General features: G+C 46.1%; 1 protein-coding gene across 1 annotated transcript in view; it reads left to right on the plus strand.

The window, feature by feature from the left end:
• MOCOS (molybdenum cofactor sulfurase) overlaps nucleotides 1-14,639 on the plus strand; it is a gene marked incomplete at its 5' end in the record, with an annotated part of 58,097 nt that overhangs the window by 11,854 nt on the left and 31,604 nt on the right. Inside the window, 4 exons of the mRNA XM_011974445.1 lie at nucleotides 651-1,292; nucleotides 4,064-4,140; nucleotides 6,028-6,227; nucleotides 14,457-14,573. Coding sequence (XP_011829835.1) covers nucleotides 651-1,292; nucleotides 4,064-4,140; nucleotides 6,028-6,227; nucleotides 14,457-14,573 — 1,036 coding nt within the window. The remainder of the gene's footprint in view (nucleotides 1-650; nucleotides 1,293-4,063; nucleotides 4,141-6,027; nucleotides 6,228-14,456; nucleotides 14,574-14,639) is intronic.

Below are 14,639 nucleotides of genomic sequence, written 5' to 3' on the forward strand. Positions count from 1 at the left end.
GAGTAGCTGGGACTACAGGCGCCCGCCACCTCGCCCGGCTAGTTTTTTTGTATTTTTCAGTAGAGACGGGGTTTCACCGTGTTAGCCAGCATGGTCTCGATCTCCTGACCTCGTGATCCTCCTGTCTCGGCCTCCCAAAGTGCTGGGATTACAGGCTTGAGCCACCGTGCCCGGCCAGCTCTCTATACTTTCTACATGTAATAGTATCTGGCAAATAATTTCCAGGTGGTACTTAAAATTATTAACACAATTTCGAGTTATTTCAAATTTGAAAGTGGTACTGTTTTGCTATTAGGGTTGCCAAAATTAAAAGCAATGTAAACAGGTTGATTACTACTTAAACCTTGTTATGTTAGAGCTACATAGAAAGCACCAAGGAGAGAGGGTAGTATCAACTCTGATTAAGTTTATCGTGGATTTTTGTCATATCAAATTGGAAATATCCAGTGATATTTGGGAGGTAAGAGGATTTCGCCAACTGGAACTCGTTCCCACGGCTTCCATTGCCCCTGCTCTAACTTCACAGCTGTGGCAAAGCCTATCTATCCATTAAGGTAGAGATGTCATAGTTAATAGAAACAAAACAGCCTGCAAACATTCAGTGCTGGGGCTGAGATCCGGGGGTTGCGGGGATGTTGTGCTTCTTCCAGAATCCTGGCGCACTTCCACACCACCGCGGAGGACTACACTGTGATCTTTACTTCTGGGAGCACGGCTGCTCTCAAACTGGTGGCAGAGGCCTTTCCATGGGTGTCCCAGGGCCCAGAGAGCAGTGGGAGTCAGTTCTGTTACCTCACCGACAGCCACACCTCTGTAGTGGGCATGAGGAACGTGACCATGGCCGTAAATGTCACGTCCACCCCGGTCAGGCCAGAGGACCTGTGGTCTGCAGAGGAACATGGTGCTTCGGTCAGCGACCCAGACTGCCAACTGCCGCATCTCTTCTGCTACCCAGCTCAGAGTAACTTTTCTGGATTCAGATACCCCCTGTCCTGGATAGAAGAGGTCAAGTCTGGGCGGTTGCACCCTGTGAGCACGCCTGGGAAGTGGTTTGTGCTGCTCGACGCAGCCTCGTATGTGAGCACCTCGCCTTTGGACCTGTCAGCTCACCAGGCCGACTTTGTCCCCATCTCCTTCTATAAGATCTTCGGGTTCCCTACGGGCCTGGGTGCTCTGCTGGTCCATAATCGTGTGGCTCCTCTACTGAGGAAGACCTACTTTGGAGGAGGCACAGCCTCTGCCTACCTAGCAGGAGAAGACTTCTACATCCCGAGGCCATCGGTGGCTCAAAGGTAACCTTGCCACAGGGGAGGGGCCGGAGGAGTTCAGCAAGGTGGGGGCTGGTCTGTTTCTCCTGGAGGATTATGCAAGAGGTGGGTCTGGCTTTGGGGGTCAGCAGAATTCAGGTTGCTGGCAGGGACAGGCTGATGGTAGGGCTCAGATCTGGGAGGCAGAGGTTGACTGGAGGTGACACAGGTGGTTCAGTGAATTCTGCCCCCATTTGAGAGACTTCTCCAGAGCTGTGAGAGGACCGGGGCCTGCAGATAAGAACTGCACACAGGAGAGGTGAAAAGCCCCCATGGTGTAAGGAGGGTGAGCTTCCAGGCCTTTGCCCTCAGCACTGACAAGAGATTGCAGCAGTTGAAACAGTGGCTTTAAAAGGTGAACCCAGTGGCTTTAAAAGGTGGCACCGTTTGGAATAAATCTGCCCACACATTGACAGCATGGCTGGTTCTCCAGCACCTAGGATCAGCTCAGCCTGGCACCTAGTTAGCCGGAAGAATCAGTTAAAGCAGAGACCCCCAGACTTGTGAGGCAGTGTTAGCAGCAACCTCAGTGAGCCCCACTATGAGTGTTACAGAGGGAGTCTGGGTACAGGCTGTCGCTTGCCCTCAAATGCCAGAGGCCTCTGCCTGGGTTGTTGGCATATGCCTTATCCCCAGGCTGCAAGGGCAGGTGGTGTGAGTTATGCTCAGGAATCTTTCAGATGGTGACAGCTGGGACCTGTAAGGTCGAATGTGTCAAGGCTGAAAATGGTGGCTGACCCAGGGTTCTGCTGGATCAACAGTGGTGACACAGGGTTGGGTAGGCAACTAATCACCTACAGGATTCCGGAGAAGGCCTTGGACATAGATGGGAAGGGCTTTAGATCCCCATGGACCCCACACAGACTCAAGGGTCCTGCATGTAGGGCCATGGCCTTGACAATAGAGTCAGCATTAGCTGTGTATGCCTGAAGCTGGACCACTGGGGAACGAGTCCCCGCTCCACTGCACACCAGCGAGGGGACGTATGACTTGTTCTCTGTACCTCATGTTTTTTCTCTAAAGTAGAAATGATAATATTGGGCCAGATGTGGTGGCTCACGCCTGTAATCCCAGCACTTCGGGAGACCGAGGTGGGTGGATCACGAGGTCAGGAGTTCAAGACCAGCCTGCCCAACATGGTGAAACCCTGTCTCTACTAAAAACACAAAAATTAGCTGGGTGTGGTGATGGGTGCTTGTAATCCCAGCTACTCAGGAGGTTGAGGCAGGAGAATCGCTTGAGCCCAGGAGGCGGAGGTTGCAGTGAGCCATAGATCGCACCCACTGCACTCTAGCCTGGGTAACAGAGCAAGACTCCATCTCAAAAAAAAAAAAAAAAAAAAAGAGAGAAGTGATAATACTGTCCTTTTAGAGCTAACATAGGTGAAGTATCAGAATGGTGGGGATCAATGTTAGGAGGCTATTTGATGTCTCTTTTATTTAGGACTTGTCCATAGTTGGGGGACTTCTAAAACAGGAACGCTCATGTAAAACCTTTTGACTCCAAGTGTGATAATTTACCATGTAACAGAACCAAATGAGAAAAGAATGACAGGCATAATATAATGTAACTTACAGGCAGAACAAAGCGACACCTCAAATTTAATTTGGCCAATAAGGGCACCTGAAGGCCAAGAGAAGTGGGGCAGCTCACTGGGGGCCAGGGCATGGGTGGGCTGGGGGGGATCAGACCTCTTTCCTTTGATTCAGGTAGATGACTTTACAACAGGTGACACGCCAACATTCCCAGAAAGCTGAATATATTTATTTACCATTATAAGCCAATTTTTTTTCTTGTGAACTCAGGACTAGAACTCAAGAGATTTAATACTCAACCTAAAGGTTTATTGAACGGGTACCTTGACTATGTTCTTAACTTTATGTATTTTATAACTCAGTGAAGTACATCCCTTGACAGAAACAAAAAACTCCTCTTTTAAGAAAGAATCTATTAAGTATTTGATCAATAAATAATTATCAATCGATTAATAACTGGCTAGTTTTAACAAAATTTTTTGTAGAGATGGGGTCTTGCTGTGTTGCACGGCAGGTGGTTTCAAACTCTTGGCCTCAAGTGATCCTCCCACCCGGGCCTCCCAAAGTGTTGAGATAACAGGCATGAGCCACTGCACCTGGCCACCCTACGAAATTTAGAGCAGCCCAAGAAAACTGCAGAGCGGGTCAGGGCCAGAGGCAGCCGGACAGGTCTTGGTGTACAAAGTCCCCCTATCCTGAAGGGCAGAGCAATGTTTTATAAGACAGCAGAGGGAAGGTATTAATAGATTACAGCTCTATTAGTCCAATTTCACACTGCTATAAAGATACTACCCAAGACTGGGTAATTTATAAACAAAGGAGGTTTAGTTGGCTCACAGTTCTGCATGGCTGGAGGGGCCTCAGGAAACGTACAATCATGGTGGAAGGGGAAGCGGGCACTTTCTTCACAAGGCAGCAGGAGAGACAGAGAAGAGCCCAGGGGAACTGCCATTTATAAAACCATCAGATCTCGTGAGAACTCCCTCACTATCACAAAATGAGAACAGCAAGGGGGAAACCACCCCCATGATCCAGTCACCTCCTACCATGTCCATCTGTCAACACCTGGGGATTACAATTAGAGACGAGATGTGGGTGGAGACATAAAGCCAAATCATATCAACAGCTAAGCCTAAAATCTAAAGCTCATTATATACCACAAAATGCACATGGATTGTTTTGGCCACAGCTTGACCTATTCTCCTCACCCTGTGGTTATAGGTTTGAAGATGGCACCATCTCATTCCTTGATGTGATCGCGCTAAAACATGGATTTGACACCCTAGAACGCCTCACAGGTCAGTGGACGTTTCTATCCCTGTGGAATTTGCTCCTGTTGTTTTGTCCTTGAGGGAGCTCTGGCACAGGTGTGATTCAGGTGAAGGAGACAGAGTCTGTGGAAGTGACTGGCACTCCATGCAGTAAAATTTGATTCCTAGTAACTTCGAAACCACTTCAGAGAGCAAGAGAATGAGGTGGGGTTTTTTTATTGCTTTCTGTTTTTTCAGCTGAAATAACATTTTAACAGGTAGAAGACATTCCAAATCAGGAGACTGATAGCTTCACAGAATGGGAGGAGCCTCCCTGGGTCCTGGGAATGGTTACAGAACCTGAGGCCTTTACCCCCTCTTGCCTTTCTGAGTCCTCCCCACTGCCCCACGGGGTAGCTCTGCCCATGAATAAGCTGATGCTCCAAGAGGTTAAACACATTCCAGGCCAGGGAGCTGGAAACCAGGAGGGCCAGGATTTAACCCAGGTCATACTGATGCCTAACCGTGGGCACCCAATCACTGTATCTGCCGATGGTCTTCGCATGACGCCTGCTTTCTTTCCTGGCCATTGCTCTTTTGTCACAGTAATGGGACCCTTCAGTGCCTTAACCTTAGTCTTAGCCCAACACTAGGGGCAGACAGGATTCACGGGAAGAGAGGGTTGCCCTGATGGCAATGCAGGGAGGTGAGTGGGCATGATCTGGGACAATGGGAGGAGTCAATGAAGACAGGCACTAAGTAGTGAGTACTTTCCAAGGAAAGATATTAACAGGGCCCCCAAACTGCAGTTGACAGGGTCTATCAGGACCAGGCACCTTGGAACGCAAAGGTTGACTGTACCAGTCCACAATATGGCAAACCCTGAATTTTTTTTTTTCCTATGTAATTGTTCCTTTTTAAAAAAATAAAAATTGTGGTAAAAAATACATAATATAAAATTTACCATGTTAACTATTTTTAAGTGTACAACTCAGTCATAGTAAGTACATTCACAATGTCGTGCCACCATCACCACTATCTATTTCCAGAACTCTGTCATTCCAAACAGAAACTCTGTACCCATTAAAAAATAACTCCCTATTTCCTCCTCCCCCTCCAACCCTTGGAACTACTTTTTTTCTCTGTGGATTTGCCTATTCTTGGTAACTCCTCTAAGTAGAACCATACAACATTTGTCCTTTTGTGTCTAGCTTCACTTAGCACATTTCCAAGGTTCATTCATGTGGAAGCATGTATTCTTCATTGCTTTGTGTAGTTTTAAAATGATTTAAACATTAATAAAAACAAACAGCAAAAACATGTTTAGAGGAAAAACATACATTTTGTGATCTGTTACCAAAGGGTCTAAATATCTAAATGTTTACGTAACATTATATATAAAAAAGAGGATGACAGGAATGCCTATGGAAAAATTCTGTTGTTCAGTACTGAACACCTAAACATTTGTCATAAGGGCAGTACCATCCACTATTTACACGCATTTAAAATTATTAATGTGAGGTCAGAGTTTGCCAGTTATGACAAACTTGTTTTCTTAAAAGTGAGTTAGTGGTGCCAGGCGTGGTGGCTCATGCCTGTAATCCCAGCACTTTGGGAGGCTGACGCAGGTGGATCCCTTGAGCCCAGGAGCTGGAGACCAGCCTGGGCAACATGGTGAAACTCCATCTCTCCAAAAAATACAAAAATTAGTCAGGCATGGTGGTGAATGCTTGTAGTCCCAGCTACTTGGGAGGCTGAGGTGGGAGGATCACCTGAGCCCAGAAGGTTGAGGCTGTAGTAAGCCGTGATCTTACCACTGTACTCCAGCCTGGGTGACAGAGTGAGACCCTGTCTCAAAAAAAAAAAAAAAAAAAAAAAGAATGAGTGAATTTACGTAAAGGTCATGATTCTCTTGTGTTTCATGATTGATTTGAGGTGGAATGGAGAATATAAAGCAGCACACCTTCACCTTGGCTCAGTATACCTACGTGGCCCTGTCCTCTCTCCGGTACCCCAACGGAGCCGCTGTGGTGAGGATTTACAGCGATTCCGAGTTCAGCAGCCCCGAGGTTCAGGGTCCGATCATCAATTTTAATGTGCTGGATGACAAAGGGAACATCATTGGTTACTCCCAGGTGGGTTTTCTTTCCATCCTGCTGACCTTATTACAACTCGTCTGAGTTCCAGACGAGAGCAATGCAGTGTGACAAAGTCCATGCACTGTTGAAGAGGCCACCTGGTCCTCAACCACATGCCTTTTCACCCTCATTCACCCTCGTTTTTCAGCCCTCTTTACTCAGCCAAAAGTGGTAACTTTCAAATGGGAAGAAAGAGGCCAGTTCTTCTGATGGCAGGTGGGGAATCGTTGGGTCTCTGCTATAGTTGAATAAGCTGCTCACTTCACTTCCTGGTCCACTAAAATGTCCAGAGTTGCACTGAGTACTCAGGCATGGTGGTAGGCGGTTATCAGACGGGATGTCACAGATGGACAACAGGAACCAAAGGTCATTCCCAGAGCAGCTCTGTGGGGAATGGATTCAATTGTTGGGTGTTTGGAAGATGGTGCTGGTTTTCCCTTGAAAGCACATCCGCATCCACATTTTTATTTATTTTTTTGAGATGGGGTCTCGCTCTTTCACCGAGGCTGGAGTGCAATGGCATGATCTTGGCTTACTGCAACCTCCACCTCTGGGGTTCAAGCGATTCTCATGCCTCAGCCTCCCAAGTAGCTGGGATTACAGGCACGCACCACCACACCTGGCTAACTTTTGTATTTTTAGTAGAGATGGGGTTTTGCCATTTTGGCCAGGCTGGTCTTGAACTCCTGACCTCAAGTGATCCACCTGTGTTGGCATCCCAAAGTGCTGGGATTATAGGTGTGAGCCACTGTGCCCGGCCCACATTTTGTTTTTAACAAAGAAAAAAAGGTTTATTTGGCTCATGGTTCTGTTGACGGAAGACTGGGCATTGGTGAACACCTTAGTTTGCTTCTACTCGTGGAGGAAGGCAAATGTGAACTGGTATGTGCCGCCAGAGAGGAAGCAAGAGAGAGGGCGAGGGAGATACCTGGCTCTTTATTTTTATTTTATTTTTTTCTTCCAACTTTTTTTTTTTTTTGAGATGGGGTCTTGCTCTTGCACCGTTACCCAGACTGGAGTGTAGTGGCGTGATCTCGGCTCACTGCAACCTCCACCTCTTGGGTTCAAGTGATTCTCCCACCTCAGCCTTCCGAATAGCTGGGACTACAGGTGTGCGCCACCATGCCTGGCTAATTTTTGTATTTTAGTAGAGATGGGGTTTCACCATGTTGGTCAGGCTGGTCTTGAACTCCTGACCACAGGTGGTCTGCCCGTCTCAGCCTCCCAAAGTGCTGGGATTAGACGTGAGCCACTGTGCCCGGCGTTCTTCCAGCTTTTATTTTCGGTTCAGGGGATACATGTGCAGGCCTGTTACATGGGTACCTGATAGGTAGCTTCTCAATTTTCCCCTCCTCCCACCTTCTACCCTTAAGTAGGCCCCGGTGGCTGTGGTTTTCTTCTTTGTGTCCATGTGTACTCAATGTTTAGCTCCCACTTATAAGTGGGAACATGCAGTATTTAGTTTTCTGTTTCTATGTTAATTCACTTAGGATAATGACCTCCAGCTGCACCATGTTGCTACAAAGGACTGGTTTCATTTTTTTTTTTGTGGCTGTGTAGTGTCCCAGGGTGTATATGTACCACATTTTCTTTAACCAGTCTACCACTGATGTGCATATAGGTTGATTCCATGTCCTTGCTGTTGAGAAATTGCTTCAATGAAGATATGTGTGCATTTGCCTTTATGGTAGGATGACTTATATTCCTTTAGGTATACCCCAGTAATTTAATTAAGGAATTGGGATGGCTGGATTCAGTGGTAGTTCTGTTTGTTTGTTTGTTTGTTTGTTTGAGGCAATCTCGCTTTGTTACCCAAGCTGGAGTGCAGTGGCGCAATCTCAGCTCACTGCAACCTCCACCTCCTGGGTTCAAGTGATTCTCCTGCCTCAGCCTCCCAAGTAGCTGGGATTACAGATGTGCACCACCACACATGGTTAATTTTTGTATTTTTAGTAGAGACAGGGTTTCACCATGTTGACCAGGCTGGTCTCAAACTCTTGGCCTCATGTGATCCACCCGCCTTAGCCTCCCAAAGTGCTGGGATTACAGGCATGAACCACTATGCCGAGCCAATAGTAGTTTGGTTTTAAATTCTTTTAGAAATCTCCAAACTGCTTTCCACAGTGGCTGAGCTAATTTACATTCCCACTAGCAGTGTATAAGTGTTTCTTTTAATCCACAACCTCACCAGCATATGTTAATTTTTGACTTTAATAATAGCTATTCCAACTGGTATGAGATGGTATCTCATTGTGGTTTTAATTTGCATTTCTCTCATGATTAATAATGTCAAACATTTTTTCATATGCTATTGGCTGCATATATGTCATCTTTTGATAAGGGTCTGTTCATGTTCTTTGCCCATTTTTAATGGAGTTGTTTGTTTTTTGCTTGTTGATTTAAGTTCCTTATAGCTTCCAGATATTAGACCTTTATTAGATGCATAGTTTGCAAATATTTTCTCTCATTCTGTAGGTTATCTGTTTACTCTGTTGATAGCTTCTTTTGCTGTGCAGATGTTCATTAGTTTAGTTAGGCCTCATTTGTCAATTTTTGCTTTTGTTGCAATTGCTTTTGGAGTCTTCATCATGAAGTCTTTTTCAAGGCCTATGTCCAGAATGGTATTTCCTAGGTTATCTTCTAGGATTTTTATACTTTTAGGGTTTACACGTAAGTCCTTAATCTATCTTGAGTTTATTTTTGTATGTGGTGATAGGAAAGGGTCCAGTTTCAATCTTCTGCATATCTATAGCCAGTTATCCCAGCACCATTTATTGAATAGGGAGTCTTTTCCCCAATGCTTGTTATTGTCTACTTTGTCAAAGATCTGATGGTTGTAGGTGTGTGGCTTTATTTCTGGGCTCTCTAACCTTTTCCATTGATTTATGTGTCTGTTTTTGTACTAGAACCATGCTGTTTTGATTACTATAGCCTTGTAGTATAATTTGATGTCATGTAGTGTGATGCCTTCAGCTTTATTCTTTTTGCTTAGGATTGCTTTGGCTATTTGGGCTCTTTTTTGGTTCCATATGATTTTAGAGTAGTTTTTTTTCTAATTCCATGAAAAATGACATTGGTAGTTTGATAGGAATATCATTGACTCTGTAAATTGCTTTGGGCAGTATGGCCATCTTAACAATACTGATTCTTCCTATCCATGAGTATGGAATGTTTTTCTGTTTGTTTGCGTGGTGTCTGATTTCTTTTAGCAGTATTCTGTAATTCTCATTGTAGATATCCCCCCTGGTAAGGTGGATTCCTAGGTATTTTATTATTTTTGTGGCTATTATAAATGGGATTGCATTCTTGATTTGGCTTTCAACTTGGCCATTATTTGTGTATAAAAGTGCTACTGATTTTCATGCATTGATTTTGTATCCTGAAACTTTACTGAAGTTGTTTATTAGTTGTAGGAGCCTCTGGGCAGAGATTATGGGATTTTCCAGGTATGGAATCATGTTATCAGTGAAGAGAGATAGCTTGACTTCTTCTTTTCGTATTTGGATGTCTTTTATTTGTTTCTCTGGCCTAATTGCTCTGGCTAGGACTTCCAGTATTATGTTGAAAAGGAGTGGTGAGAGAGGTCATCCTTATCTTGTGCCAGTTTTCAAGGGAAGTGCTTTCAGCTTTTGCCCATTCAGTATAATGTTGGGTGTGGTTTTGTCATAGATGGGTCTTGTTATTTTGATGTATGTTCCTTGGATTCTTAGTTTGTTGAGTTTTTAACAGAAGGGATGCTGAATTTTGTTATAAACCTTTTCTGTGTCTATTGAGGTGATCATGTGGTTTTTGTTTTTGGTTCTGTTTATGTGATAAATCACACATATTGATTTGTGTATGTTGAACCAGCTTTGCATCCCAGGAATAAAGCCTACTTGATTATGGTGGATTAGCTTTTTCTTCTTCTTCTTCTTCTTTTTTCTTTTTTTTTTTTTTTGGAGATAAGGTTTCACTCTGTCACCCAGACTGGAGTTCAGTGGCACGATCTTGGTTCACTGCAGCCTTGACCTTCCTGGCTTAAGTGATCCTCCCACCTCAGCTTCCTGAGTAGCTGGGACTACAGGAACATGCCACCATGCCCAGCTAATTTATTTTAATAGTTTTTTTGTGGTACAGGTGGTTTTTGGTTACATAGATAAGTTCTTTGGTGGTGTTTTCTGAGATTTTGGTGCACCCATCACCCAAGCAGTGTACACATAGTACCCAATATGTAGTCTTTTATCCCTCCCTCATCCCATCCTTCCCCACTGAGTCTCCAAAGTCCATTATATCATTCTTATGCCTTTGAATCCTCTTACCTTAGCTCCCACTTATAAGTGAGAACATACGATATTCGGTTTTCCATTCCTGAGTTACGTCACTTAGAATAATGGCCTCCAGCTCCACTCAAGTTGCTGCAAAGCCCATTGTTTTGTTTCATTTTATGGCTGAGTAGTATTCCATGGTGTATATACACCACATTTTCTTTATCCACTCATTGGTTGATAGGCATTGAGGTTGGTTCCATATTTTTGCAATTGTGAATTGTGCTGCTATAAATGTGTATGTGTGTGTCTTTTCCACATAATGACGTTTTCTTTGGGGTAGATTCCCAGTAGTGACACCTGGCTAATTTTTTGGTATTTTTTATAGAAACAGGGTTTTGTCGTGTTGCCCAGGCTGGTCTTGAACACCTGAGCTCAATCAATCTGCCCACCTCGGCCTCCCAAGGTGCTGCAATTACAGGTGTGCACCACTGTACCTGGCTGGATTAGCTCTTTAATGTGCTGCTGGATTTGATTTGTTAGTATTTTGTTGAGGATTTTTGTGTCTATGTTCATCATGGGTATTGGCCTGAAGTTTTCTTTCTTCATTGTATCTCTGCCATGTTTTGGTATTAAAATGATGTTGTCCTTATAGAATGAGTTAGGGAGTCAACCCACATTTGCTAAACCCTAGATTTCCCAAACAAAATTCATCTCCCAAGGAATCTTTTCTCCCACTTTTCTGAATAGCCATACACTTTCTAAAGAATACACTTGGGGAATGTTCTCCTGGGGAAGATGTTGGTCCTCACTGGTGTTCAGGGGCAGACACTGTACAGCCACAGGTGGTCTCTCGGGTATGGCAGCTGTGCAGACCCCTCGCCCCCATGCCCTCAGCTGTCACTACTGGCAGAACCAGCCCTGACATTACTAAGAAGCACAATATTTTAAATGCTTTTGGAGGGGTGAAGGTGGAAAATGCATCAGAGGCAAAAGGTTTGCCTTCTTAAATATGTTATTCTAGGTCATTGATAACATAAGTTTTATTCTTGAATCAAAAGTAAATGTGCCTGGGCATGGTGGCTCACACCTATAATCCCAGCACTTTGGGAGGCCGAGGTGGGTAGATTACCTGAGGTCAGGAGTTGGAGACTAGCCTGGCCAACATGGCCAAACCCTGTCTTTACTAAAAATATAAAAATTAGCTGGGCGTTGTGGCACACACCTGTAACCCCAGTTACTTAGGAGGCTGAGGCAGGAGAATCACTTGAACCCGAGAGGTGGCGGTTGCCATGAGCTGAGATTGCACCACTGCACTCCAGTCTGGGTGACAGAGCAAGACTCTGTCTCCAAAAAAAAAAAAGAAAAAAAAGTAATTGTGTGTGCTGTGGCAGGGGCATGGGATTGGTGGTGTGGCAGGGGCATGGGATTGGTGGTGGCATGGGATTGGTGGTGGGCATGGGATTGGTGGTGGGATTGGTGATTCCTCCAATAAGAGGAATCACCAGGATGTGAGGCTGCGTGTCTAGGTGTCTGGGGAGTCTCATTCCCCAGGGCTAGACACAGGACGAGTTTCTCCCTCTGTGCATTGGTAGAGGAAGCTCACCATGTGAATGGATTCAGTGGCTAAGGCACGACTAACTGTGCCAGTTCAAGCAAGTGCAGTTATGATTTTTTCCTGGTTCAGGGAACTTCACGATGTGGGAATTTCCACAGGGCTTTTGGTGGCCTTCGGAAACAGCAGTTGGGTTTAGCTGTCTCTTTTTCATCAGGGGATGTGTAAAGAATTTAGCTGCCAATGAGAAGGCTTTGGGTTCTTGTTTTGGTATATCCAGGCCTCTAATTTTATTCGCCTACTGTTGGAAGTCACTCTGCATGGTGGTTAAGAGTGGGGACTCAGAGTCTGTCTGCCTCTTGCCGGCTCTGTGAACTTAGGCAAGTTAAGCCCTCCAAGACTGTGAAATGGGGATAACAATATATCTTGATTATAGTGTTGATATAAGGATTAAATGAGATACAGTATATACATCCCTTAGCACAGCACCCAGGATAAAGTAAGTGCTCAATAAATGTTGGGTACAAAGGCTCCCAGGCTGGGAGCCTCCAGCGCATTGTTGCTGGGCCAGTTTCTCAGTCCTCCCTGAATGCTGTGCTCATCTTGCCATAGCAAACAACGTCCTTCACCTGGCTGGGCACAGTCTGGGCCTGTGTGGGATTCCCCAGGGCTGAGGGCAAGAGGAGACAGATGCATAAATGGGAAATTAGGACAAAGGGTAAGTGTGGCTGCAACAGCGTCTTCTGCTCACATCCTCTCCTACCATGCGACTTTGACACTCCTGCATGGAGGGCTGGGGATCCATGGGTCTTCCCCTAGAATCTGGGCTGATCTGTGACTCGTTCATAGCTAACAGGTGCCGGGAGGGTGACACTGCATGGCTTCTAAGGCTAGATCAGAAGAGGTGATGCCATGTTGGCTTTGTTCCCTGGGACACTAGCTTTGGAGCCTGGAGTTACCCTGTCAGCTACTGTCTTGTTCCCTGAGGCTGCTGTGGGTGCTGCAAGGATGCCAAGCCACACGGAGAGGCCAAGCTCAGGACTGTGGCTGGTGGTCCTAATTCTGAAGCCCTTCCAGCCTGGGGACCACAAAGACCCAGGAGTGAAGGAATCTCCAGATGATCCCAACCCCCAGATGCCAAACTACTCCCAGCCTTCGAGTCTTCCTAGCTGAGACTCCGGACATTTTGAGACAGAGAGGAGACATCTCCTCCGTGCCCTGTTTGAATTTTAATTTTTCCCACACTGTAGCCGTGAGCTGCATAAATGGGTGGTTGTTTTATTCTCCCTAGTTTGGGGTGGCCTACTTCATAGCAAAAGCAACTGGAATGGTGAATATGGGGGAGCAGGTGAGGGGCAGCCACGCGGACTCTAATTCAGCCTGGTGGGAGCTGGACAGGGGGTCGGGGGTCTCCCTAGGAATTGCCTGGTGAAGGGAAACCTGACTCTGGAGATGGAGTTGGCTGGGCCCAGTAGAGCTGCCAGGACGCACCTTAGAGCTGGGAGACTCCTGAATTCACTAGTAGGTCTGCATGCCAGTGGGCCATTAGCCAAGGGTGAAGAAACAGAATTGTTCATCTGAAGTCCCTCGATTCAACCCAGAGAATGGTTTCTTCTCACTGACACACCAGAGGAGATGGCCAAGATGAAGGCTGCCATGGTCTTGATAAGGGTCTGTGGGAGGCATCGTTGCCCAGCCAAGATCCCTGGCTGACCACACGGTGACCTCTGGCCACCCCACATGTGACTTCCCAGGGAGAAAAATTCAAAGGCTCACCCAGCCGAGCAAGATGTGTTTATTTTCCTGAATGCAGTTCAGTGACTCTTCCCGCTGAATTCAGCCTGAGCCCCAGGGTGAGGACTCCCACTGGGCCCCCAGGCCCTTGGGGGAATGGAGTCCTTGACTCACAGCCTGGAGGAGCTGGGGCAAACATCCCAGGGCCTCATGTGAATGCGAACCACCTCCCAGAGCCTCCAGAGGGCAGGAAAGAGCTTTGGGAACTTCTGGACTGAAAAGCAATTCTATGATTAAACCGAAAGTTGGAGAAAGTAGGAAAAGCAAATCAATCACACTCAGCATGGACGCAGTAACACCTGGAGTCCAGGCTGCGAGCTGAGGCGGGGCTGCTCGGAATAGCACTTCACGGGGCTTGCTCTGTGGTCCAACTCTGTGCGGAATAGCACTTCACGGCGCCCGCTCTGTGGTCCAACCCTGTGCAGCTGATGCCAAGAAGGCACTGTCTCCAGCCCCACTGCAACATTTTATACAATGTTTAACCTATGATAGATCATGGCATTTTAGAGGACAGTTCCAGGCTTGTATCATCATTTTATTATTAGGAAAGAGAGGTCCAAATCCTGATCTGAAACTCTCAGAGTAAAACTGCACGTTGGTAACAGCTCATTCCATGTTACATTAAATCCACAGGTGGACAAAATGGCCAGTCTTTACAACATCCACCTGCGAACTGGCTGCTTCTGTAACACTGGGGCCTGCCAGAGGCACCTGGGCATAAGCAACGAGATGGTCAGGAAGAATTTCCAGGTTGGTACAGGGCTCTGCAGTCCGGACACCAGTCAGCGAGACCCAGGAACACCTGTTGCTGCCTGC

This window comes from Mandrillus leucophaeus, unplaced genomic scaffold, assembly GCF_000951045.1.
Source record: "Mandrillus leucophaeus isolate KB7577 unplaced genomic scaffold, Mleu.le_1.0 Scaffold145, whole genome shotgun sequence".
NCBI lineage: Eukaryota > Metazoa > Chordata > Mammalia > Primates > Cercopithecidae > Mandrillus > Mandrillus leucophaeus.